This window comes from Mucor velutinosus, assembly GCF_035048745.1.
Source record: "Mucor velutinosus strain NIH1002 chromosome Unknown tig00001561, whole genome shotgun sequence".
NCBI lineage: Eukaryota > Fungi > Mucoromycota > Mucoromycetes > Mucorales > Mucoraceae > Mucor > Mucor velutinosus.
In genome coordinates, this window is record NW_027041903.1 from 159628 (window position 1) to 182188 (window position 22561).

Below are 22561 nucleotides of genomic sequence, written 5' to 3' on the forward strand. Positions count from 1 at the left end.
TGACATTGCAGGAAATAGATCTACAGTATATTGCGGGACATTGGATTATTACAAAGGATACTTACCCTGTAGCATACTTGATGGACGATGAAAAGAGCAGCTTGAAACACGAGGAGACCAAAAGATGAAGCCAGGCTTCCAGGGCAAACCATCTGCCACAACTTGCATATCCCTAGCAACAAGGATGGGAAGACACCTCCCGGGAAACGCACCTAGCGCCTCGTCGCATCACCCTTACGAGCTACCGGGGCAACAGGTGCTGAGGCCACACGAGACAACCACCTTACGCGCATGACCCCTAGACCCCATCCAAGGCTTCAACCAAGTATGGAGTGTTTGCAAGTCAAAATAGAGAGGACCTGAGCTCTATTAATAGAGAGATGGTGAGTCATGCTGCTTTATAAGCTAGAAGTGACGAGTACATACCTGCAGAGTTGATTGTATGTTGCTATTATCTAAAAATACGAGGAAAGTGCGACCATGTTTTGCATGGACCGCAACCTAAGAGAACCATGGAATTATGAGAGCATTGTGTAAGAAAAAGCCAATCATCAGTAGAGTGTTTGATTTACTTGACCATGTATAGAGCAGAAATAGAGCCCAAGAGTATTGCAGAAAGAGTTCGCTTGCAGAGAGAGTTCGCTTGCAGAGAGATTTGTTAATAGAGAGTAGAGATGAGATGATGATGATGATGAAGAAGAAGAAGAAGAAGAAGGAAAAGCTGTTGAAACAACCATCTATTTATATCCTTCTCATCGACTTTCATGTGAGTCCAGTGTCCTTGCCACACTCAAATTCGTTTCCTTTTACTTTTCTCCACGATATACTACTTTTAGCGCGTGAAAATAGTACCATTTTGACGTTTGACACTTGCTCTATTTGATCCGCTTCGTCCGAGGCTTTCAACTGTTTTCTGTCTCGAGTTATGGCCATTTTGCTACTTCAAAAAGCCCTTTTTCCACCTCCACATGAAACGAGTTCCCCCATCTCTTCCTAGATGTAATTAACAGACAACTTTTCACTGGCTCAACCTCATCAAAAAGTAAACAAAAAATGTCATTTGACACTGAAACAGATGCAGCTGGTTGCTTGATTAAGTAATCTTTTTTTTTACCTCTCCTTAATTTCTCTCTCCAAGACCATACGGTTCTCGATCCATCTCTCTTGTTGTTTACATCAGCCATAAACTGTCCATCTAATCGGACAATACGAGTGTTAAGGTTGGCTTACTTGTCGTTTACATCACATCGAAACCAGCATAACTGATTCTGGACCAAGAAACAAGTGTACACCTCGGAAAACAAGAGTGCCATATGAATATTACTGCGACAATCTCCATGGAATGGAACATAATGGGTTGTTTTCGAACCAGTGCAAGTCATCTTGTTTCCAGCTATCATGGTTGCTGTCAATGATGTCAATCAAGTGTATGCGCTACTAGATATCATCAATATGCCCACATTTACATAGTGAGTTGGTCATTCTTGTGTATCATTCCTGCAACCTGTTTGTAGTTCTTATGCCAAGAGTATTCATCTCATAAAGAGTCAACACGTTTCATATCTTTTTTTTTTAGGGATCGTCCTCTTTTAGAAGGTATTCGGATCATGCAAGATCAAAATAATTCATTTGCTAGGCAAAATTATGCTTTAAAAAAAATCACATGTAAAGTAAACAAAAGGACATGAATTGAAGAGAGATAAGCAAGTAAATGGCCAATTTGTGGTCAAAGAGAGGATATTTTATTAGAAGGTATGTACATCATTAGAAAGCAAATCGCTTGAGGAATCCAATGGTACTATTTTCAGGGTTCTAAGTCAAGTACACATCGCGAAATTCATCAAACAAGGCCGTGGGATTTCCAAAAGAAGGAGGTTTCTGAATTAAACTTCATCTCTCTTCTCCTTGCAAGATCCCTTTGTCTGTATGCTATTCTGTTGCTTTGGATCATGTCACGCCCGTCCCATGTCACCAACCTGTTCTTTTTGGGTCTCACGTTGGGTACGCTATCCATTTGAGAAGGAGTCTCGCTTTCTCGTATAATCGTTTCTGTGGGTATCATTGCCGTTATATTATAGGGCTTTGAGCAATCAAGGAGAGTCTTCTTTTAGCCAGCCAAAACGGATTACAATCCCGCTCGACTTTCTGTCACGATTCGTTGATTTTTGATCCTTTTGCGACTCGATCGACTTATTTTACGAGATTCGACTATGAAAGTTGTAGTGATCATCCTTTACAGCCTTAAGCTATCTAGGAGAAGTTTTCAAGGCGCATCCAATGGTACTAAGTAAGATGAATGTTTTGAATAAGCTTATCGAGCAGTCTTTGAAAATATGAAAAGAGGTTTCTGGCCAAAATGTCGAAATTTTACATATCAAAGTCCCACAGAGATAGTTTCAGAAGTTGCTTTGGATCGAGAGAAACATTTTGATTTGTTATATGCCATAGTAAAAGTCTTCATTTTCAAGGTCAAAAACGCGATTGTTTGATTTTTGATGAAAACCATGAGGGGTACCTCATGCTTTTTGGTCGAATTTCGGCCATGTTTTTTTGATCCCCAAACAGTTGAGCAAAGGTGTCAGAAAGTAACTGCCAGATGAGAGCAGTTGTTTGGTGCTACTCTGACCATCTAAAATGGCCTTGAACGCGAGAAAATGTAGCTCAAAGGCACTCAGATTTTGCTGTATCAGGGACACTAAAGACTAAAAAGAGGAAATATCAGTATACTGCTTCCTAGTGTATGAAGTATTTCACGTGTATACAGACGTGGAGCATCACATGAGTCAGCTACACAGATAATATGAAAATTTTCATGTGTAAGTGGAGGGTTAAAATGAAAGCAGCAGTATTTTGAAAAGATGAGCAGGGGCAGTCGGTGGCGCTAGCTGCGCAGGTTGGCTCTCACCAAAGCAAAGCAAAGGTAGATAGCCATGCGAAGCATAAGCACGCTCATATATAGATTACAAACTATGTGGTATGATATGGACCACCACTAGAACGGGCAACATTTCAATAGGAACCACCGTATATCTTAAGCTAGTCTTACTATTAACCACTAATGTCTACGAGCTACTCTGATTAGGCTAATTTCAACAGTGAGCTACCCTAATATAAGCTATGCAGTACCCATAGGATGTACATAAGTAATAGAATAATGTTTACTTGATTAGCTTCAACTAACTGTTCAAGTATACCTCTTTTATCTGAGCTATTCCAATTCAAAAGATCGGTTGATTCAGAGTGGAAGCATTGTACACTCCATATGAAAGGATGATGCTCATTTCATCTTCCGGAATTAGTCTTGGAATACCGCTTTCGATTGAAATGGTAACTCAAATACCATATTTTGCGCGTTTCTTCTTTTTTTTTGTATCTACCAACCTCGAATATGAGCAGAGAGAGTCTTGTCAAGGTATCTCCACATTTGGAGACAAAGGCTTTATCTATCTTGAATGTGAAAAGCCCTCTAGATTCCCCAGACTTTGACCCTACACAATATTTGAACAAACTCTTTCCTACCGGTATATAGAAGAACACTCTAATGCAGCTCATGATTCTAGCTAAACTTATATATTATAGAGCAAGCGCTTGCATCCGTAGATGGTGTATTAGACAAACTTCAAGTCAAGATAGATGAGATGAGTCAAGAAGCTGAACGACTGACAGATACCCAATTGAATAAAGATGCACTTGAGGGCAACAAAGATTTAGATAAAGCCAAAGAAGCCATCAAAGTAACAAGTGCTTGATTGAACCCAACAAGGGCCTATTATTTACAGTATGATGAATAGGAACTATTTCAACAAATCCAAGATATCAAATCCAAAGCAGCACAATCCGAGTCGATGGTGCAAGAAATCACACAAGATGTAAAATCGCTTGATTATGCAAAACGGCATTTGACACACTCAGTGACAGTACTCAAACGGCTTCAAATGTTGGTTACAGCCGTAGATCAGTTGGAGACCATGTCAAAAAACAAACAGTACAAGGAAAGCGCCCAATTGCTGCAGGCAGTAATTCAGTTAATGCAACATTTCAAGTCGTATAAGAGTGTGCCTCAAATCGCACAGTTATCAGATCGTATCACAGCCCTGAAGAAGCATCTAGAGACATGTGTGATTCGAGAATTGGAGACTGGGTATGTCATTGATTAGTGAGAGCTACGAAAATCCTGAGCTAAGCTGCACCGTAGATTCAATCAAGGAGGACAGTTGGTGGGACAGCCATGGCTACTGCATGATGCTTGTTTGGTAGCCGATGTTTTGGGAGAGACAACAAAGTGAGTAATGAAGACAGTAAGGGAGTCTAGCATCAAAACTCACAAATGAGAATGATAGAGAGAGGATTACCAAGCGATACGTAGATTTGGAGCTGGTGAATTATCGACAGATATTCAGGCCCATGGAAGAAGTTTCTCAACTGGACAACGTGTCTCGCCGATATGCCTTTCTGAAGCGAATCTTGAAGGTGTGTGATGATGAACATGCAGAAATATTCCCTACCAGCTGGACAGTGAGTGCCAGAGTTTGTGAAAAATTCTGTGAATACACAAAGTAGGTTGTTGCGTGTGTGTGTGTGTGTATTGGAATGAGGTATTCATAACTATGTGTAGATCTGATTTGGATTTGGTCATAAAGAACAATCCTTGCGATGTGAAGGATCTACTAAAGGCATTACAATTGACAATCGAATTTGAAGGGCAACTCAACAAGAGATATGAAAAGCATGTAAGTGGGATGTATTCATGCAATAATAAGAGCCTGCTTCTAATGTATTTGCTACAGTTCAAGGATGAAGACAAAAAAGAGCACATGTTCAACTTTGAAAAGTCCATATCAGCAGCATTTCAACCTTACTTGTACATTTACATCAATGCTGAGGATGCGTAAGTGTGCATGTTGAATTTAGCTACCACATGAAATACTAAAGGTACAATAGCACCATCTCATCTATGATTGACTCATACGCACAATCCGACATGAAAGCAGACCAAGAGGACGATGGTACGATGGCTGTGCTTCCATCCAGCACAGATTTATTTTATTTCTACCGAGAGACACTTGTCCAATGCTCCAGATTCTCTACGGGAAAAGCACTGTTTGATCTCTGTCAGCTCTTTGCCAAGCACCTCGACTCGTACTGCAACCAAATCATTTTGGGCGGATTAGCAAAGAACGAAAAGAAGGCAGTGACCATTGACCATTTCCGATTTGCCAGCTTAGCCTTGAACACGGCTGATTACTGTTGCATGACCACATCGCAATTGGAGGAGAAACTTAAGGAAAAAGTAGATGCGGATTACCAGGACAAGGTGGACTTACAAGGCGTCAAGGACAACTTTATGCGAGCAATCTCTACTTGCATTGACGCCATAGTCAAAAACCTGGAGGCAGCGTTTGATGCACAAATGGTGCAAATGACACGCTTGTCGTGGGGCACTATGGATTCGGTGGGTGATCAGTCTGATTATGTGAGTCAAATGCTGGATATTATCAAGAGAAATGTCACTGTTTGTGGAAGAATCATTGCCAACAGACGCTACTTTAGAACACTCAGTGATCGATTTGCAGAGTAAGTCATTTACTATCAAGAGTGGATCTCATGGCTAAGATGGCTGCATGATTAGGATCTTTATAACAAAGTACTTAGCGCAGATATTCAGATGCAAACCTATCTCAGAGATTGGAGCTGAGCAGCTGCTGCTGGATACACATTCGATCAAAACTCTCCTTATGGATATTCCATCCATGGGACTATCAGATGGCCCAGTATCCGTACCTACATCGTAAGTTACAGGACTCGCGCTTAAATTCAGCATATTCACTCTTGTGTGCATGCAGATATAGCAGAATTGTGAATAAGGGCATATCCAAAGTAGAAGCCATTCTCAAAACTGTCTTGTCGCCCACTGAACCACTCGAAGCCTACGTTGAAAACTACCTCCTTCTCGTGAGCGATAAGAGTATAGTCAACTTTACCAAACTATTGGAACTGAAGGGTATTCGCAAGCCAGAGCAGAATCCTCTGATAGACATGTTCAACAGAAGAATACCGCACCATGACAACCTGGCAGAGAATTCCAATATTTTGCCTCTCGAAGTGCTACAACAAACAGCGAGTGGATCTTCGCTTGGGGGAGGAAGTGGGAGCGCAGGAGGAGGAGGAGCCATCCCAAGCTCTATTACCACGTCATTATCGACAATAGCATCTACAGCTGCTTCTAATTTCAATCATACCAGTTCGCCTTTCCGAACAACTGCCAATTCACCTAATAGTGCCACTTCACCGACCTCCCTTGCTTCTCCTGCGACAGAAGGTACACGCGGTAGACTGAATGAAAACTTTAGAAAACTTGTCATGACAGGCATGGCATTTCGTAAAGACTTGCAAGAAAGAAGGGATCATCAGTCATCGTCATAAAATGTTCATTTTGGTCAATTTCAAATTGTATTTTAAGAATAAACTGTACATGGTATATGAGTCTATAATTTAAGCTCTGCTAGAATTTTGCTGCACATGTTCTTGTATTGCCATGGATCACCACCTACGCGTCTGAATTGGAGGCCATGCATGCCCAGCAGCCACGGCACCTTGACAATGTAAATCTCAAAACGCACCACAAGGTCTGGCAGAGGCACAACAGGCGTTATAGCAGCAGCAGCGGCAGCAGCAGGAGTTGCAGTGGATGGTATTGTATGATCTTCAGAGGAGAATGACTGATGTCCTTGCATGTGTTGCATTGCTTGATCCTCCAAGCTGCTGCTATTGTCATTGCTGCTGTCTACCACTCGATTCAAATCGATGCTTGGCATATGAACGCACTCAAATCGACCTTTACTTTCTCTCCATTTCACGCCAATACGTTCCAGCACACGAATCAGATCTGCACGGATCACAGAAGGATGCTTTGTGGATGTTGTTGTTACAGAAAAGAGGCCTTTCAGGAACACGGGCTTGATATTTTCATCCGCTGTGCCTTTTTGCGTAACTTTACTGTTGTTGTTGTTGCTGTGGGCCGAGGTGGGGAATGCTTGCTCATGGTCATGCTGTTGCTGCTTATTGTTGTTGCTTTCGCTGTGTAGAGGGTCATAAGCATGGCGCGCCAGTCCGAGATCACTGTTTTCACTGTCTGCTGCTACATGAGATGGTAGTTCAGAAACAGGGCCCTTGGCAGACGCTAATCGGCCCTCATTCAGCGAGTGTTGCTGCAGTGAAATGGACTGGCGCTTGCTGCTAGTATTGGCAGTGGTGGGTTGATGATTGCCTACCATGTTCAAGAAATTGGTGTGGTTTTCAGCATTCATTGCGTTTTGACCTAGCGTCATTCTTCTTGGTATTATTTTGCTGATCTTGTTGGAAAACGTGTTGGCTGAGGCACTGTTGTTGTTGGACACAGAAGCAGCGGCAGCAGCAGCCGTGGCTACATCAAGATCGCTTTGGTTTATACCAGCTGCTGTTACATGACGCTGTTGATGTGGCGGCGTAAATAGAGAATTGGGAAATTTAGACGTTGGCGCAGTAGCGTAAGATTTGGACAAATGCCCACAGTTTGGTTCTCGAGAAGGTATTTGTATGGGCGTTGAGGTGGAAGACACAACCACGGGATGTCCTCCATGCACACTGGATTTTCTTGATCTTCTAGCACTAGCAGTTTCGCCATTCTTGTCCGTGGATGTTCGCCTCGATAGTGCATGACTCAAACGTCGCAGTACCGTGTGGCTGTTGCTGGATTCATGGCTGGTAGTTCGATTCAAGTCGTATATTTCCTCGTCGCCTGAATCTGACTGTATGGAAGGATGATGGTGGCGATGTCCATTGGATGAAGTCCTTGAGAACAAGCGACTGAGGCCATTTTCAATCAAGTGCAGTTTATCATTGTCAATGAGATGACCCTCTTCGTCCACTCTGATCTGTGTCTTGCCCTTTTTGCCATAAGCGACACCCGTGGAGACAGCCGTTGGACTAAACATGTCTGGATCACCAAACAACGATTGTTCAAATGGCACGCTTGCTGTAGGATGCACTGTCTCAGGCAGCGAAATGTCTGGTATATGCAATGATGTGTTGCTGGTTGGGGAGAATAATTTTGGTGATGTGTTTAGTGAATCCAGATCAGCTGCGTCTGTCGCGGTAGATGCTGCTGCATTAGCAACTATGCGTTTCTCTCGTTCCATGCGCTCTTTGACCAGGTAGTAGATGGAAATCAAAGGGTGGTAAGCAGCTGGCACCGACTGTGGATCATCGTTTGGCAGAGTGAATGCTTTTTTACTGAGATGAGATGAGAACCTGGATGTTAAATGTCCCTGGCGCTGATTTCGATGTGCTTCAGCCGTGCGCTCCATCAGTGTTTTTGCTGCTTTCTGGTATTCCTCTGAGGTGATGATGTCCTGTAGTTTATCGCGAATGTCGATTTCCGTTCCGAATTCAAAGCCTGTCATGCCACGCACCACGTCCATATCGATAGGCAGACTCAGAGGTATTCGATCTGGCAGATAGTTGTCGATGGGGCCATCATAGCCTTTATTCATCCAAGGGTGGATCATGATTTCAGACACAGTGGCACGATGCGCTGGATTTGTCACCAGCATTCGAGATAGCACACTTTTGCAATCTAGGAAATGATGTTAGATAGGGTTGCAGTACTTTGAACATGACAAAGCTTACCGGTGCTCAGATGCGAGGGATAGTCAACAACACCTCTCTTGATCTTTTCATGAAGCGCAGGCATATTCTGATCATCAAACGGCACCTTTCCACACACCAGCACGTACAACACAACACCAAAACTCCAGACATCTACTTCTGGACCTGTGTACGCTTTGGCATTCAGTAATTCTGGGGCAGCAAAGTACAATGAGCCACAAAATGTGCTTAGCGAGGAACGTGGGGAGAACAAGTTGGATAAGCCAAAATCGATAATCTTGATGTTGCCGGCCTGCGATATCAGTATGTTTTCAATCTTGAGATCTCGATGCACAATTGAGTTGCGATGGCAGTAATCCAATGCGCTCAAAATTTGACGCCCAAACCGTCTCGCCTGTTTTTCTTTGAGTTTACCGTGCGAAATGATATAATCCAACAGCTGGCCACCATTGACATATTCCATAAACAAATAATAGTATGAATCCAAAATCACCATTTCCTTTAGACTCGCAATGAAGGGGTGGTGCAGCAGCAACATGATGCTGGCTTCTCGGATGGTTCTGATTTCACGGTGCTCGTCCTTTTCCTTCTTTTTGGATTTCTGTTGTTGTTGCTTATCTTTGGAGTGAATGCGTCGAGGCACAATCTTTACTGCCAGCTAGTAGATATGTATATGCATCAGCCAAATAACAACATCCCAAGATACACACATTTGCAACACATACTTTGTCTCCCGTAAAATTGTGCACTGCCAGTCGAACTTTGCCCATGGAGCCTGATCCCAATGTATTGATGAGCGTGTAGTTGCCAATAATCCGTCTCGGTTTAGCACGCTCAGACGACATTGAGCGTTTTGACGAATGAGCAGCTGAAGTGGCAGCCAGTGTCGTGGGTCTCTTGTCAGCCTCTCTGGATGTCTGAGGTGTCAATGTATGGGGTGATATGCTGCTGCTGTCGTCTGGACCTGCATATGCCGGTAGTTCTGAGGGCACTGGTGAATCGCATAATATGTTGGTGCCATCGGGCCCTTCAACAATTCTTTCACGATGAGTGTCAATGGTAGCCGCTGTCCAGTCTCCTATAAACGACGTGGGCCTTTCATTGATATCGTCTGCTGGCCTTCCATCTGTAGGGTGTACACTACAAGGAGGAGATGACATTTGTTGTATAATAGAATAGAAAAAGAATAAAGAGAAAGAAAGCACAACAGGATAAACAAGAGGTAATTCAATTTTATGGTGTGCGTGTGTGTTGTGTAAAATATACAGTGTGTCTCTCTCTCTCTCTGTGTGTGTGTGTGTGTGTGTGTGTGAGCATAAATTCAACATGCAACTCGCCTCGGTGGAATCTTTTTTTTTTTTTTTTTTTTGATAGTGGGTTAAAATGATATCATGCGCCTATTGTAAATTTTTTATTTTGTAAAATATTTATTATAAAAACTTAACGGTAACCATTATTGCCTCCATAAGATGGCTGTTGTTGTGGAGGGTATCCATGTTGAGCAGAAGGCGAGTAGCCACCGCCATGACCACCACCCACATTGTTGGACGTGGCACTGTAGAATGAGCTGTTGTTTTGTGCGTAAGGCTGTTGTGTTTGAGGTGGGTAGCCTTGTTGTTGTTGTTGAGGTGGGTAGTAATCCGTTTGATAACTCATGGGTCGGTATTGCGAGTTGCTTTGAGGTTGATAGGGTGGATATGGCTGCTGTTGAGGAGGATAACTGCTGTTTGCATTGACTGCTGTGGTGGGTGGGTAAGGCTGTTGGTTGATGGAGACATGGCTCATGTTGTTTGTTAAATCGTTGACACCGTACATGTGCTGCTGACCGGGCGATGGATGATGATGAGACAACGACTGATCTGCTGCTATTAAGGGTGTCTGATAATCACCATAGGCAGCGTTGCCATAAGATGGGTCATAGACGGATTGCTGCTGTGGTGGTGGAAGTTGTTGCTGTTGAGGATAGGCATCTGCTGCTTCAAAGGAGGAAGTAAACACAAAGGATTTGTCGCGAATGATGCACTCAATCTTGATTTCAGTCAGGCCAAAGTACATTTTGATGGTCATGTTGACCTTTTCGCCTGCTCTCACACCCTCCAAATGTGGCATACGAATAGGAAAATTGCCCACCTTGCGCACCAGGGGATGCGACGTAAGTCGAGGAGGCTGTCCTTCGCCATCAAATGCAAACAGGTCAGAATCCGTGTCGTTGGGATAGCTGATGACAAAGTTCTTGGACACGCATTCGTCTACTTTGATGCTCTGGCCTTGATGGACATAGACACTAAAACGCTGGCGACAATAGCGCTTTTGATCGCCACCCATGACAGAGTACTCGGGAGGGTCAATGTCATCTTGGAACAGCATGCGCGTCTCCACACCATACGTACGACGAGAGACACGTTCAGTGACAATCTGAGGATTCAAGCCAAAGTAGACAGCACCACGCACCACAGCCAGTTCACCACGAGGAGGAACACCAATCATGCCCACTTGATTTGCAAACTCGTCTTCCACTCGACGGAACAGATAGTTGGATTGACCAAACCCGCCTACCAAAAAGATGGCCTCCAACTGAGGTGATTGAGCCAGTTGTCCCTTGATCAAGTCCAGCACTTGACGGATCACAGGTTCAAACACGTATTCTCTCAACTCCTCTGCTGGCAAGCAAAGTGATCCATTATCCAGTCCAATGTCGTTGTCTGTTAAATCGCCCAACCCCATAGACGCAGGCAGATCCAAGAAATGATCTTCAACACCATCGAAATCAGGCTTAATGACATTGACAAATGTGTCCATGATGAGCTCCATGGCGCTGTCGTTGATGGTGTGGTAGTGAGAGAACTTGCGCTTGAGATATTCTCGCATTCTCAAATCTAAAAAACCAGAGCCACAAGAACCACCGTGGCCGTTGGTTACTTCCTTCAATGTGCGTCTTTCACCAGGAGGCTCATTGATTTCAAACACAATCAAATCCACGGTACCACCGCCTGCATCGCAAATCATGAATCGTTGGCCATGGCGTAAATTGAACTGTTCAGATTTCTTTTCGCAATACAAGGCTGCTGCTTCAGGCTCTGAAATGAGCATGAGTCTGTCGGGATGGTCTGTGTTGTTGATCAATCCAGCACGGATAGCTGCTTCACGCATGGTTGCTTTGGCTCTATCACTCCACATGGCAGGCACAGTCAGACACTGTCTTTTTGTGTGAGAAGGCATTGCATTGACAACATTTTCGCTAGTATACACTTACATAACGGAATCTGGATTGATCGTAATTGCCTGCAAAACCCTTCAACAGCTCAGTGCAAACATGCAAATGAAAGGCACGAAGGTAGTCTGCAATCACATCAATGATGTTGAGTCCATTGCCTAGCTCGGTTTGCTGCAAATGCTCGTCTAAATACAGCTTGAATTTAGACAGTAACATGGAATCAGCGTTGTTGGGCTTCATGGCCAATCGTCGTGCACCATGGCCCCATTCAACCAGCTGTGGTGATCCTTTACGATACAAGGAAAGGGTCGGTGTCTGTATATACAGCGAAAATTAAGGTTTAGTCAAGTTGGGTAGTGAGCGTCTTTGACTAATGTTTACCTTGGGATAAACTTGATTATTTTGCTTTGGCCTGAGATAAGCATCTTGAATGTTAAACTTTTTGTTGCCACACATACACACCATCTCTCTCTTTCTTTCTCTTAGATGCGATTGCTTACCATTTTACAATGTCAATCACTTCTTCGTTCTGAGCAAAAGCATAGCAACAACCAGAGTATGTTGTACCTGTGATTTATATGTGTAAGAGGGGAGATGGGATAACAACAGCAACAAGCGCCATTATCTGTTCGTTACCAAAATCTATGCCTACAATGACAGGATAGTCTGCATAATTAAAACCAGAATTCATTTTGGTTAAAACTGTGATATCAAGAAACAAAAGAGAGGAAAGAAAGAAGGGAGAAGGAAAACAAGTGAGCGAAAGAGGGGTGGATTTTGTACACTAAAAAGTAAACACTCACTCACTCACACACACTACATCCTAAAATAACAGCACACACACACTCTCTCTCTCTCCGAATCAAAATCTTGTGGTATCATTCTGCTGATTCGGCTGGTTTGTACGTCATGTAGGATAACATTATCCCCATATAAGCACCCAAAACATTCGCGAAATAGATATATAAAAATAGAAATATACACAATGAGCCAAGCTTTTTTTTTTTTTTTTTTTTTTTTTTTTTACTGACTGATGAATTAGAAACATGGCGTATTGAAATCGGATCAATGATTGTGTACGCTCTGTATAGAAATTCCAGTCAACTTGGCATGATAAGTATGTACCTATATACTAATACATGCAATGCTAAGCTGAGCATGGAGCAGCATCTTACCATTGCACTTGGCGCGTAGATGCCAAAAGAGATCATATCAGCATAGGCATGGTGTCTTTGATCCGCGCATGTGATACAGGCAACCCTCCTCACAGAGCCTCAGATATGCTGGATCGTGTTGCAAGTAATGTAGCGTTCTCTTATTATAATCAAAAGCTTTGTGAAAATCTCTATTGCAATTATGTATAGAGTTCTGCAAGTAAACAAATATAATTTGATTACTGTTGCACACCAGGGGTTAATATTCTTTCTACTTGAACGCCTACTGCCAAAAGGTGCAATTTGATAAAGTGTGATATAAATCAGCTGTAATGATAATATGACGGATTGGAATACATGTTACAATATGATTTCCAGGAAAACACTTCATTGACTTGTATCACATGTAACTGCCCAGATCTATACTAAATTAATATAAATATGTGTATGAATTTTTCCAAACCTACCTTTTCCTTTCAGTTTAAAGGTATCCAGGCTATACTATGGTACTTTTTTTTTTCAATTCGTAGCCTTTTCTTATCAAAAGCATTGACAATCAACATGCTATTACATTCGCCAGCCAAAATCAATTTAAGCTCAGACACCAACCTTCTTCTCTAGATTGGCTAAATTTTGATTAGAATCGATCTAATTCATTTATTTTGGACAAATCGACTATATGAATTGGCGTGATCATGCCATACTCTATTATGCTTTCTAAAAGTATTTTTTAAGGCGCATCCATTGGTGCCAAATAAAATAGGTGCTTTGAACAAACTTTGCGAGCAATCTTTGAAGATGTGAAATGAGGTTTTTGGCCAAAATGTTGAAATTTTACATATAAATATCTTGCAGATAGAGTTTCAGAGGTTGCTTTGAATCGAAAGAAACATTTTGATTTAGCATATGCCATAGTAAAAGTCTTCATTTTTGAGGTAAGAAACGCGATCGTTTGATTTTCGACGAAAACCATGAGGGATACCTCATGCTTTTTCGTCGATTTTTGACGATCCTAAAAAAGTTGAGCAAAGGTATCAAAAAGTTGGTGCTAGATCAGAGCAACTGTGTAGTACTATTTTGGCGGCCTAAGACGGCTTCTAACGCGAGATATCAATGCTCAAATGCATCCAAATTTTGCTGTAGTTCGCGTACCTCCAAGTAATAAATGGCGTTGTTAGTATGCTGTACACCTTTGTATGAACAATTTCCATTAGCATAGACATGAGGCATCTTAGAAGAATCTGATCCACATTTATAGGCCGCATGTAAAAGACTCTCCACGGATAATAAAAAGTTACAATGTGAGTTTATAGTACAAACCGACAACAGCTGGTGGAAATAGGCATCAATCCAGGCACTCCTTTGTTCGAGTGATGGTAGTAACTAACAGAAGCTTTATTTGACTTCCAGTCAACATTTACAAATATCAGCGAATCACTTATAAGAAGGGCGCAGTGAAAAAGCAGAAATTAAAGACTATTGGCGTGGCGAATACCTGGTTAGTCTATGCCTGGATCAAGGAGAAATAGAACTAGTAGCCCTAGAGAAAATTAAAATAGGAATACAATCTAGTGCAACCTACGTCTCATAGTTGCATCGAGAAAACTTGGCTACAGCTTGAATGAATTTCAAGACTGGAAATTTGGCACATTACAGTTTTTTAGCATCTTCTTTAAGAAAGGAGTAATGCTTTTGATACATTACAACACATGCCATGATTGAATTCCCGTCATCCCTCATTTTCCCTCAGCTATACATATACTAGATGATAATGAAAAACTCAAAATAGAATTTTTCGCTCTCTTTTTCTATTTTTTTTTTTTTTCACCATTTTAGTTTTTCTGTTGCTTTTGTAGCTTATAAAGGCCATCATGACAGCAACAACAGCAACATCATCGGCGACATCTTCACCAAAGTCGACCATCCGAAGAGCCACAAACAACAGTAACAGCAGCAGAAAGAGTGTCAATCGAGCTGTCAATCCCAACATTGTATACGAATATGCTCTTCGTTGTGCTATCAGAGCTCATATGGAGCAGACAGAGAAAAAGCGAGATTCGACTTTGAGCGTCATGACCAATTCTTCTGGATCTGTTTCGAAAAAGAAAGAGGAAAAGCATTTGTCGCTTCATCACAGCTTCTCCAGCTTAAACGACAAGTTCAGCAACGAGGACAATAAGAAATCTGGAAAACTGACTCGAGAAATTGTCAAGAGTCTGTCGAAACGCTTGGAGGACGTGTACAAGGAAAAAGATGTGTCTCAACCAGAGTTTACGGACAAGAGGTTTCGCACAGTGGCAAAAAGTGTGAAAAAGGGGCTGCAAGAACATCGCTACCGGCCGTCAGGCACTATCAATGATATCGTCGTTTCGTTTCTCAAGTCCAGTGAAGCAGAATTAAAGATGAACCAGCCAAATCCTGCATTATGGTATGACGATCTTAATCGCTTCTTGGCCAGATTTGTCGACATGGTAATACAAACCTTACAAAAAGATGCGCCTTCATCTGCCACACCGGAGTTGATTGATAGTCTTTCCGCTTTTTGTACACCCACGCAAAAGACGACACTGCCTGAAAAGAGATCCTCCAATTCATCCAATGCGTCATCGTTATCAACCTCATCAACAGCAGCAGCAGCAGCAGCCGCCGCGAATCAAGATAACAGCATATTGGAGTTTCCAATGGTCATGACCATCAAGCACTTGTTTCAGATGAGCGACAGAGAACATCAACAGAAAGTGATGGAACTGTTGTCTGTGTGTACCGAATCAGTAAGTAGCCGAGCAATGGTATCGCGTTGCATTTGTCCATTAAATATGTCTTCCACATAGGCTTTGCTGCATGATTTCAAGAAATGCATCAACAATGTACACACAAATCAACCATTTCCTGGCAAAAGGGAAGACTTCCCATCAACCCAAGCATATGAAAACTGGCAAAAGAAGGAAGTGAAACAACTGACGGAATTGATGAAAACGCTCATGTTGATGAATCCAAATTTGAGCATTGCGACATCCAGTGAACAGGATGTGGGTAACACCAACTTGTTAGCCCGACAAAGCACAGACTCTTATGCGTCTGTATCAAGCTTAAGCAGCAGCAGCAGCAGCAGCATTAATGTAGGTGGCCACTCCTTATAATCATACGTCGAGGAAAATTAACTTGTAGTTAGGTGGTGGATGCTAACTCATTCACATTTATCCCAGCAGACCCCAAAGGATGCTTTCGTTATCTGATGAGCTTATGTCTTGATCATGACACGGACAACCTCTCAGCGTTACCCGAGGCAGAGCGAGCTAAAACCAGTGTCCTTTCTCAACAATCTGACGAATTGCTGCGAGAATGCTGGAAGACTTGGCGATTATCAGCACCATTCCGTGCCATTCTATACCTCAGCCTAGTCAAGTCAAAGTTTGACAGTAACGAGCTCGGCCTAGATGATATCAATGATGCGCTGCGATCATTAGAAAGAGTAGCAAAAGAGAATGATGCTTCATGTTGGGCCATTGCAGATGTAATATCAATGAATTCGTCAGTTAGGCTTGCAGTCATACTTATCATATGTCTTGTTTATTTATTATTAGAGAACTAGCATCATTCGCGTATTGGAAGGCGTGGATAACTCTTTGTTGCGTGATTTAGCTGATGGATTATCCGAATATTGGAAAATCAGTCCAACTTGGGTTCAGGACATTGTGGACCTGTTGGAAAAAGTGTACAGCAATGCCATCTATGCAGAAGCGCATCCAAATCCTGAAGATAACATGACTCAATTAGAAGATTCAATCAAGGTATGCATATCAGGCTTCTTTGCAAGTCTTTTATTAACGCTGTGGTACCAGGGCGCTGCAGTAGAGAGATGGAGCAGCATTGAACGGACAGCCAATGACCCTGAAAAGGACGCCTTATCCAATCTGTTTTCAATGGCTGATGTTCTCAGTAAGGAACTGACATCTGTTGCCAAAAAGAAGTTTCCTCGTCCCATCATGGGTATTCTATCTGTATCTAGTCTTGTCATGGCAAGGCAAATGCCTTATTTCGCGCTGGAAATGGAGAATTGGGCCTATTCTCCAGACTTCAAAACATGTCCTATTGATAGTGCATTTGCTTTGTACGAAAAGGTGTTGCGTCTTGAGAAGCTTTATGATGAATATGGACCAGAGTAAGTTATTGAGCCTATGTTTGATGGGATGGCGTTGCTAAATCGTGCGTAGAGACAAAAAGAGTCTGTTCAAGGTTGAGTCATGGTTTATGCCTCACGTCAAGCGCTGGCTAATAAAGACAAATGAATCTACGTTTGACTGGGTGGAAAATGCAGTTGCTCAAGACCAGGTAAATAGCTGCGAATGCAACTGTGTCGTGCAATGACTGACAATATTTGCAGTTCCAGCGATATAGCGATGTGGTTGTGCACTCATCATCGATCATTGATTTATTCTCAATGTTCAATCAGGCGGTCGATTTTATAGTCCATTTGCAGTGGCCAAACGACTTACAGCACTGCTTATTCATGACGTTTCTAGCAAAGATTATTGGAGAAGGCATTGATCACTATTGCCGCACGATGGAGGAACTGATCAGAGCAGACGTGTTTCCCAATCGTTTATCAAGCCAGGACCTAGCCTCTGAAATTGTTGTGTCAGGATCGATATTGGATAAAGCACGCTACCAAATCATGGGTGGACGAGGATTGAACAAGGACGAAGCATGTGCGCCAACCAACTTTATTACGCCTGAATTGTGTATCAAGCTAAACGACATTGAGGCAGCTCGAGGCAAACTAGATCGACTTTATCAAATGATGCACGTGGACCAGGTTGCTCAATTCATGCGAGAGAATATCTCGCCCCAGAGTACATACAAACCGGAAAAAAACAACTTTTTGTATTCGATTCGTGTGGTGAGAGCAGAGAACTTACAGCCAATGGATAACAACGGGCTAAGTGATCCCTATGTCACTTTCGAGATAGACGGCAAAATGATCACCAGAACAAGAACCGTATACGAAACCTTGAATCCTCGATGGGATCAAGAATTCGACATCTGGCTAAGTGAAGATGATGTGGACGTCTGTGTCATTGTCAATGACGAAGATGTTATTACCGCTGATGAGGAATGCGGTGTAGCATGGTTCACTCTGTCGCCTAAATTCAGCGAGTTGTATCAAAAGGATGATTTGGTGCTTCGTTTATCCCCACAAGGCTCCTTGGTGTTGCGTGTCAATATCGAAAGTGAAAAAAACGATATACAATTTTGGTTTGGTAAAGCATTCCGTACCCTCAAGACATCGGATATGGATGCGGCATGGCTTATTGTCGACAAGGTAGGTTGCAGAGCATAGAGTGGTGACCACAGTGCTTATAGTATTACCGTCGTAGATGACACCATACATCCGCCATTGCTTGTCTCGCCGAGTCATTGATAAACTATTGGGTAGAGATAAAAGCGGCTTCTTTTCTGCATTCAGCAGGGCTACTAGCAAGCAAACTGAACCTGATCTGCAAGCTTGTGAAGATGCAATTGCACCCCTATTGGACTTTTTGGAGCGCAACTTGGCCATGTTGAATGAGAACCTGACAGAGACACTCATGCAATCTGTAGTATTAAAGATTTGGAAGCAAATTTTGAGGACGTTGGACAGCATCCTATTACCACCACTGTCTGAACATATATCAGAAGTTAAGCCGCTCGATGACTACCAGCTCCACGTTGTGCTGAAATGGCTAGAGGTAAGATTAGCAAGCAGTTCTGTTGCTCTTTCCAACAGTATTGATTTTCATTCTGTAGTTGCTTAAAATTTTGTTTAATGGAGGCGAAGATGGGGATGCTATACCACTTGAGAGCTTGGAGAACGCACAATATTACTCGCTATTAGCCATCAATTCTGCATATCGTTTGGATACTCTGGAATTAATGCAAAGCTATCAGCTATCAAAGAGAAAATCTCGCTCTAGCTTGAACCTGGGCAAGAAACCAGCTAATCGAAGCAAAACAGTGTATCATTCCAAAAATACCATACGGCACAGCAAAGCTGCCGAGAAAAGGGAGCAGCACAGGAGATCAACTGTGGCAGACGTGCCACATGAAGATGACATTTTACGTATCCTTCGAATGAGACAAGACCGGCAAGTAGTCGAATTCTTGCGACAGGAATTTGAGAATCGCAATAATCGCCCTTCATCAAAGCAGCACGCTACTGACAGTGGGCATGTAGCCTTACCTGAGACGCCTACATCCATCAAGGATATGTCTGTGCCGCCAGACTCACCAGCACATGGTATTACACTGACAGATTAGATTTGATTCAAGTACCTGAGTAACTAGAAGTTTTGCTACTTTAACACCTAGTCACCAACAATAAATAGTAACTTCAAAATTTATTCATTGAAAAGATTATCTAAATCACCTTTGTTTGTCTAATTAACAATTAATCAAAGGGATTAAATCGTATGTGTTCCTCTGCTGCACTCTACAGGGATCGACAAGCAGAAAAAGAGCATTCTAAAAAGGAGTCATTATCTATGACGCATCCCAAGAACGCTACTGCATACTTTTTCTAGCTTTCAATAAAACAAGAATCCACACGGACCAGTCAAACAAAACTTCTTTTGCATAAAACAAAAACGCAGAGCTCAAGACAGATTGCAATAGCTTGGAATTTAATCCACTGTATAAGCCAGCAATGCCTTCATTCTTGACCACTAATCGCATATTTTCCAGCACTCCAATGTTGCGTTCCTTTGTGTTTTCACTCATTTGCAAACGAGATTTGATCAATCTACAGATAGTTCATCATCAGCATCATATCTCTTGAGTTAAATAGCACAACTCACATATACGGGTACATGACGATGGTAGCGCATAATTTGCTGAGTGCACCAAGCAAGAAGTAATCTAATCTGCTTAGTCCACCTTTCGAGGTTATTAATCTTGTCTTGAGGTTTTCAAAAATGGCATATTGAATAATAGGATTCATGACTAAAATCATGGCCGCATTGCACCCCGAATACAAACCAACAATGCCCTCCTTTTTCAAAATGTATAAAAAGACCTGCAGTGTCGTAGGTCGCTTGCTTTTGTTGGATAGTGTTCTTTTCTGAACTGACATTCGGGTCTAAACTAGACATGTTAATAGTAATTACTGAATGCACTCTGATGGCTTACATTGACTGTCCAGATGGGATGGGTCGCTATGACCACAGCAATGCCAGCCAAAGATCCCGAGATCATCGACTGTGTTGTAGTGATCGGTCTTTGCCCTTGCTTTGTAACCAACTTCTTCACAGCTTCATAACAGTAATAATACACACCTGTAGCCACACTGTTTAATAAAACTATGTGTCACACGAAAATCAAATATAATACTTTACCATTTGTCACAGCTATCCCAAATATACCTGATGCGAATCCACTAAAAGCACAATTTAGTGCTAGAGAAACTTATCTGCGGTTATATACCACATACGAGTACAGCCCTTTTGGTCCCTCTCTATTGATTATTTTGACAAAGGCATCCACTGTGTTCTATCCGAAATCAACATTGAGTTCCAGGAAATATGCGCCAAACATCGAGTAACAATACCTTGTAGTGTTCATCTTTCCGTAAGCTATTGTTCTTTTGAACTTGAAGCCGAGAGCTGATGGCCACCAACGGATATGTAATTATCATCGATATGATACCTCCTCCAGCACCTGTCGAATAGAGTGCCCTTCAGTATACATAATCTTTCTCTTCCAGAGCATTACAAAGCTACCTGAAAGTGCATGTGCCAAGTTATCCGTCATGGTGTTGATTTATGAAAGAGAAAGTGAGAAAATGCACAAGAGAAAGAAAATGAATGAATCTTTTGGGGAGACTAAAAATAATTTGAGAGATCACAGCTGTGCATCATAGCGGATCAAATGATTGGATTATCTTTTACAGCTGCTGTATTCAAGCAGGAACCTAAAAATCATGTGCATGAATATATCATGGAGGCAACTGATGAGAATATTGGATAGTCTGCCCCTACCACGACTTGCAATGGCCATCAAACCATAATCAAGGCAAATATCAGTACATGACAACGTCTAGCGAAATTAGACGATTGACAAAAAAATAAGCCCAACGGGGGGGTCGAACCCCCAACCTTGAGATTAAGAGTCTCACGCTCTACCGATTGAGCTAGCTAGGCAAACGTTATATTTGGGCAATCACAAAATAAACTATATTCCAATTAAAAAATTTGCAAACAGCAGCAACTTTCTGATTTTTCTTCCTATATTACCCTAGGGGTAAAGTATGAATATCATTTTTGCAGGTAGATGGTAAATTGTTCAAGAATTATGTAGATTAAGAAACAGATGCTTTTGAAAAATATAAAGTTGAACTATGTTTTAAATGATATATAGATACATTTCAATACATTTTCAATCAAATTGATGAAGCAACTAGCCGAATGACTACCTCATATATATTACCTAACAGGGTAATATGCACACTCTGCCCCTTAGGCAATATTAGAGGCAATATGTACACTTTTCCCCTATTTTTCCCCTACTATTACTCTACAAAAAAAATTGCATCGCTGCAGCAGTGACGACCGCCACGACGACGAACGAAGAAGCAGCACAGTGTGTAGAATACATCCACTATGATTTGCATTCCGGCAGTTCATCCAGTTACCAGATTTAGATATAAACTGTATGTACACTGGATTAGATGTACGATATCGATTTATACTATAAGAAGATATGGACTTCAGATACGCTAGTACTATAAGATTCATACTATATAAGATATAGGCTATAGATGGCACCACGGACATGGATGGCACTATAGACTTATACTTGTATTCCGACATTGACTACGGATGTTTACCATATCTGGATAGGCACCAAGATTAATGCAATATGAGCTTGTTGCTTCAGATGTGCACTTCATGATCCACGCTATAAGACACATGATGCTTATATCCGTGATACTAGCTACCACTACGGCCCAACTGATGTTCTCAAAGAACATCGATGCGCTCTTTTGGGAACATCGATGTTCTCATGAGCACATTGATGTTCTCATTTGAGAAGGTGTAGTTTTCCACATGAATAAAATGGTTTTAATAGCTAAACTATAATATTGTAGGCAACAGAGAGACTTTTATTATCTGTAAGATTCATAAAATTACTAAACGTATTATATATTGCACGAGAAAATGGCAATTTAAAATTACCTAATAACTACTTATTAAAGTAAAAGAATATATTTCATTAAGATATTCGAGTAGTTTAGTGGGAAGAACGTCAGATCCACAACCGATAGGTTGTGGGTTCGACCCCGTTAGGAGCATTCTTTTTTTTCAAATTTCTGAAAATCGATGTGCTCATATAAGAATATGGATGTGCTCACATGGGAACATTTCGGATGTTCTCATAAGAACATCGGCCGACTTATAATAGATCTTTAGGAACGCCGATGTTCCCATATGAGAGCATTTTTCGCCTTTCGGGAACATCGATGTGCTCATTTGAGAACATCAAATAGATTCTCATATGAGCGCATCAATGTTCT

At 41.9% G+C, this 22561-nt stretch overlaps 5 protein-coding genes and 1 non-coding gene across 6 annotated transcripts; 2 read left to right on the forward strand and 4 right to left on the reverse strand.

The window, feature by feature from the left end:
- Positions 1 to 3388: 3388 nt before the first annotated feature.
- ATC70_008189 (uncharacterized protein) lies at positions 3389 to 6423 on the forward strand (the record flags this gene model as incomplete). The annotated part of the gene is made up of 10 exons (XM_064827443.1): positions 3389 to 3521; positions 3580 to 3734; positions 3792 to 4141; positions 4196 to 4282; positions 4341 to 4556; positions 4616 to 4730; positions 4788 to 4888; positions 4942 to 5574; positions 5630 to 5788; positions 5844 to 6423. 10 exons carry the CDS (start codon positions 3389 to 3391, stop codon positions 6421 to 6423), a joined length of 2529 nt encoding a protein of 842 aa, XP_064686727.1.
- A 62-nt stretch (positions 6424 to 6485) lies between these two features.
- Positions 6486 to 9806, reverse strand: ATC70_008190 (uncharacterized protein; the record flags this gene model as incomplete). Its single annotated transcript, XM_064827444.1, has 3 exons — positions 6486 to 8614; positions 8668 to 9304; positions 9372 to 9806. The coding sequence occupies 3 exons, from the start codon at positions 9804 to 9806 to the stop codon at positions 6486 to 6488; spliced, it is 3201 nt and encodes a 1066-aa protein (XP_064686728.1).
- A 280-nt stretch (positions 9807 to 10086) lies between these two features.
- HRK1_2 (serine/threonine protein kinase) lies at positions 10087 to 12551 on the reverse strand (the record flags this gene model as incomplete). Its single annotated transcript, XM_064827445.1, has 5 exons — positions 10087 to 11841; positions 11900 to 12175; positions 12242 to 12272; positions 12361 to 12427; positions 12497 to 12551. The coding sequence occupies 5 exons, from the start codon at positions 12549 to 12551 to the stop codon at positions 10087 to 10089; spliced, it is 2184 nt and encodes a 727-aa protein (XP_064686729.1).
- Positions 12552 to 14885: 2334 nt separating this feature from the next.
- Positions 14886 to 19311, forward strand: ATC70_008192 (uncharacterized protein; the record flags this gene model as incomplete). Its single annotated transcript, XM_064827446.1, has 9 exons — positions 14886 to 15785; positions 15846 to 16133; positions 16187 to 16528; positions 16599 to 16805; positions 16857 to 17176; positions 17229 to 17346; positions 17399 to 18337; positions 18393 to 18743; positions 18802 to 19311. The coding sequence occupies 9 exons, from the start codon at positions 14886 to 14888 to the stop codon at positions 19309 to 19311; spliced, it is 3975 nt and encodes a 1324-aa protein (XP_064686730.1).
- A 243-nt stretch (positions 19312 to 19554) lies between these two features.
- Positions 19555 to 20799, reverse strand: ATC70_008193 (uncharacterized protein; the record flags this gene model as incomplete). Its single annotated transcript, XM_064827447.1, has 7 exons — positions 19555 to 19792; positions 19848 to 20128; positions 20179 to 20324; positions 20385 to 20425; positions 20480 to 20538; positions 20597 to 20706; positions 20769 to 20799. 7 exons carry the CDS (start codon positions 20797 to 20799, stop codon positions 19555 to 19557), a joined length of 906 nt encoding a protein of 301 aa, XP_064686731.1.
- Positions 20800 to 21115: 316 nt separating this feature from the next.
- On the reverse strand, positions 21116 to 21188 carry ATC70_008194. Its single transcript has one exon. It is a non-coding gene; the product is annotated as a tRNA-Lys (tRNA).
- Positions 21189 to 22561: the final 1373 nt, after the last annotated feature.